We start from the raw sequence: 4,832 nt of genomic DNA on the forward strand, positions 1-4,832 counted from the left end.
AAAAAAAAAAAAAAAAAATTCTGTCACTGGAATCAATAATGTTACAGGAAAATTGCTTTGGATTTAGAAACAGAACTCTGTATATGTGATCCATTTTAAAATAAAAAGGAACTGTAGAACTGAATTCAACTTTTATATAAATGAAAACTTACTGTTGCATATATGAAGTAAAATGCTATGTGGTGAACACTGAAGGGTGAGTTCTACTGAATTAAAAGAATAAGATTTTGGCTGGGCGCAGTGGCTCACCCCTGTAATCCTAGTACTTTGGGAGGCCAAGGCGGGTGGATCACCTGATGTCAGGAGTTCAAGACCATGTGGTCAACACGGTGAAACCCCATCTCTACTAAAAATACAAAAATTAGCCAGGTGTGGTGGCACATGCCTGTAATGCTAGCTGCTTGGGAGGCTGAGGCAGGAGAACTGCTTGAACCTGGGAGGCCGAGGTTGCAGTGAGCCAAGATTGCACCACTGCACTCCAGCCTGGGCGACAGTGCAAGACTGTCTCAAAAAAAAAAAAAAAAAAAAAAGGAAAAGATTTTTTTCAAATGCTCCCTTTCTTAAATTGCCTATTACTAATTTAACTGGTATCAATATTGTAGCTTTATGGGGGATTCTATTTCGAACATCAATAAATCTTTTGATGACAAATGGGATATTCATTTAGTCTAAAAGTACCTTTCAAAGAAGTTTTTTTTTTTTTTGAGACAGAGTTTTACTCTGTCACCCAGGCTGGAGTGCAGTGGCGTGATCTCGGCTCACTGCAATCTCCACCTCCCAGGTTCAAGCAATTCTCCTGCCTCAGGCTCCCGAGTAGCTGGGATTACAAGCGCCCACCACCACACCTGGCTAATTTTTGTATTTTTAGTAGAGACGGGATTTCACTATGTTGGCAAGGCTGGTCTTGAACTCCTAACCTTGGGTGATCCACCCGCTTCGGCTTCCCAAAGTGCTGGGATTACAGGAGTAAGCCACCGTGCCTGGCCAATAAAATGTTAATTACAAAATAAAAGAATAACTTTGGAGAAGCCTAGCAAACACCACTTTAATCATGTGATCAAAGTTAACATCACCAGTAGATGAGCAAACCCAAATCATATTCTACTTGGTAGGATGCAATGAGAATAACAAAACTTCATTTCTCTGACATCCCAGCTAAAAACGCATAATGTGGCTGGGTGCAGTGGCTCATGCCTGTAATCCCAGCACTCTGGGAGATCGAGGTGGGCGGATCAGCTGAGGTCAGGAGTTCGAGACCAGCCTGGACAACATGGTGAAACCCCATCTCTACTAAAAATCCCAAAAAATTAGCCGGGCGTGGTGGTGTGCGCCTGTAATCCCAGCTACTCAGGAGGCTGAGGCAAGAGAATCGCTTGAGCCCGGGAGGCGGAGGTTGCAGTGAGCTGAGATTGTGCCATTGCACTCCAGCCTAGGCAACAATAGCAAAATTCCGTCTCAGGAAAAAAAAAAAAAAATGCATAAGGTGAATCCAACTATTAAAAAAAAAAATCAGACAAACTCAAATTGAGGGAAAGTCTAAAAATAATGGACTTGTAAATTTCAAGCGTCAAGATCATGCAAGTCAAGCAAAAATGAGGAACTATTCCAGACTGATAAAGACTAAAGGGACATGACAACTAAATGTGACACATATATTCTAGACTGGATCTTTTGTTCTAAAAGAGAGTATGTGGACAACTAGCAAAATTTGAATGGGGTCTGAGAATTAAATGATAGCAAAGTATGAATGTTAACTTTCTGATTTTTATAGCTGTATTGTGACTATGTACAAATTATTGTTGGAAATATACACCAAATTCTTCAGGAATGATACAGTATCACGTTGGAAACTTATTCTTAAAAGTTATTTGTATTGCCCTGCCCTTAAACATTTTTCACAAATTTGATATTATTTCTAATCAGAAAAAAAAGGAAAAACTATTTCGACCACAGATAATGTTCTACAGTATTAAAAAATAATCCTATCCTTTGAAATGTAAATATCCTCAAATCTCAAAATAGTCATTCTCACCTGTCTTTAACATTTTATTAAGAATCTACTCCTAGCTAAAGCTAAACAAAGAAATTGTGCTTATAAAGGAAACAGAAGAATACATATACCGACTCATAGGAGATTCGTAATGTCTAGTCCTTTAATTGGCTCTCAAAGTATTTCCTCTTGATCTTCATAAGCACTACAAAATTCCCTATTCATCCAAAACTCTTGGAACCTCCTTGAATGAAGATTCTCCACACATAAGAGAATCAATATGCAAAGTGTTCAAAGTAGCCAAGTCAGTCATTAACTTACCAGATTCCAAGGATAATAGCGAGCTCTTCAGCACACAGATCGGGCATCTGGAACTGTTCACAATCTGCTAACTTTATGTCATTCAGAATGGTGTCATCATTGAGCTCAAGATTCTAGTGGAATACAAAAGAAAATACTTAGACCAAAAATTAAATTTTATTCATTCACCAAAATGGCATGTAATAGATTGCTAGAAAGGATAAAGTTAACTTACCTTGTCTACCTATGGTCAATAGGCTGTTTCTTGTGAAACACATATTTGGAAACAATTTACCTTCCAGAAATGAAAGATGTGCCATTCTATACCTCAAGAATGCACTAACAATGACAATAATAGGGAATAACAGCTATCATTCATTGAGCCAAGTATGCAAAAGCCCCTCTGCAGATAACTTTACATTTTTCAAATTCATCCTCACAATAATCACAAACAATAGGCATTTCTATCCCTATTTATTGATGAAAAACAAAGAATCAGATACTTGAAGCTCATCCAAGATCACACTCAAAGTATGTGACAGCATCAGGATTCAAAACTGGATCTTTCTATTCTGCCTCTAAATTCTAGTCAAAAACATCAACTTCCCAACTCTGTCTCAGCAATATAGTGCGATCAGTTGACAAATTTCTCACAAATAGCTTGTTATCAATGATGGAAATGCCAAACTGACAAGTTCGTTCTAAAATTTATATGGAAATGCAAATGATCGACAATAACCAAAACAATTTTAAAAAGAATAAAATACAAGGAAGTACTTGATTTCAAGAATTACTATAAAGCCCAGACAGTACGGTACTGGCATAAAGACAGACATATAAAGTGAATGGAACACAATACAGTCCAAAATGTTAGACCCATGCATATGTGATGGATTGATTTTCAGTAAAAGTACCTAGGTGGTTCAGTAGATAAAGCCTTTCAATAAATGATATTAGAGAACTTTGGGAGGCCAAGGTGGGAGGAAGCTTGTGGCCAAGAGTTTGAGACCAGCCTGGGCAACACAGCAAGACCCTGTCTCTCCAAAAAAAAGTAACTAAATGATGTCAGAACAACTGGATATCCATTTGTAAAAAAAAAATGACCCTTCACGTTTATTTCAATCATATACAAAAATTAAATCAAAATTAATCACAGACCTTAATACAGAAGTTAAAACTAAAAATGCTTCTAGAATAAAACATTTAAAAAAAAATATTTGTAACCTTGAGATGGAAAGGCATCAGTCCTTAATTAGGACACAAAAAGCATGAATTATAAGAGAAAAACTTCATAAATTGGACTTCATCAGAATAAAAACTTCTGTTCTCTGAAAACATTGTTAAGAAGACAAAAAGTCAAGCTCCAGATCCAAATATGTTGACAAAATATGTATCTGAAAAGGGACTTGTATCCAGAATATGGAGAACGCTTAAAACTCAATAAGAAGACAAACAACCCAAATGAAAAATGGGCAAAAGAGGCCCAGCGCGGTGGCTCACGCCTGTAATCCCAGCACTTTAGGAGGCCAAGGTGGGTGGATCACTTGAGGTCAGGAGTTCAAGACCAGCCTGGCAAACATGGTAAAACCCCGTCTCTACCAAAAATACAAAAATCGCCAGGCATTGTGGCATGTACCTGTACTCCCAGCTACTCGGGAGGCTGAGGCAGGAGAACTGCTTGAACCCGAGAGGTGGAGGTTGCAGTAAGCTGAGATCTTGCCACTGCACTCCAGCCTACGCAATAGAGTGAGACTCCATTTCAAAAATAAAAAGAGACGAGAGAAAAAAAAAAAAACTTATGTTCACACAAAGACTTATATACATATTTTCTAGGCAGGTTTATTAGTAATAGCTGCTAGAAATAACTTAAATGTCCACCAACAGTTCATATTGGTATTTCAACATGGATGAATCTTAAAACCATTAAGCCAGACACAAAAGATTACATACCGTATGATTCCATTTATTGGAAATTCTAGAAAAGACAGATCTAATCTATGACAGAAAACAGATTAGAGAGCAACTGACTGCAAAGAACTATGGGGGCACTCTTTGGAGAAACTTTTTTTCATTCCAGTGGTGGTTACATGCGTCTAATTGTTAAATCTCAACAAAGTGTAATTCAAATTGGTATACTTTATGTAAATTATTCCTCAATAATCTTGGGTGAAATTTTTTTCTAATTCAACAAAAAAACAAGGAAGACTTTAGGAGCTAAATGAAGCTAGATAGAAGCTGGGCGCGGTGGCTCATGCCTGTAATCCCAGCACTTTGAGAGGCTAAGGTGGGTGGATCACCCGACGTCAGGAGTTCAAGACCAGCCTGGCCAGCATGGTGAAGCCCTGTCTCTACTAAAAATACAATTCTCCGGGCGTAGTGGCATGTGGCTGTAGTCCCAGCTACTTGGAGACTAAGGCAGGCTACAGAATGAGACACTATCTCAAAAAAAAATAAAATATATATTTTCACATTGTAACATTTCTTTTTCTTTTGGAGACAGTCTCACTTAGTCACTCAGGCTGGAGTGCAGTGGTGTGATCTC

General features: G+C 38.0%; 1 protein-coding gene across 2 annotated transcripts in view; it reads right to left on the reverse strand.

Moving 5' to 3' along the window:
• Positions 1 to 4,832, reverse strand: part of TTC27 (tetratricopeptide repeat domain 27) — a 230,546-nt gene that overhangs the window by 164,389 nt on the left and 61,325 nt on the right. For both annotated transcript variants that reach the window (XM_011984236.1, XM_011984237.1), the window contains exon 8: positions 2,312 to 2,424. In XM_011984236.1, the coding sequence (XP_011839626.1) occupies positions 2,312 to 2,424 (113 nt within the window). The remainder of the gene's footprint in view (positions 1 to 2,311; positions 2,425 to 4,832) is intronic.

This window comes from Mandrillus leucophaeus, unplaced genomic scaffold (genome assembly GCF_000951045.1).
Source record: "Mandrillus leucophaeus isolate KB7577 unplaced genomic scaffold, Mleu.le_1.0 Scaffold264, whole genome shotgun sequence".
Taxonomy (NCBI): Eukaryota; Metazoa; Chordata; class Mammalia; order Primates; family Cercopithecidae; genus Mandrillus; species Mandrillus leucophaeus.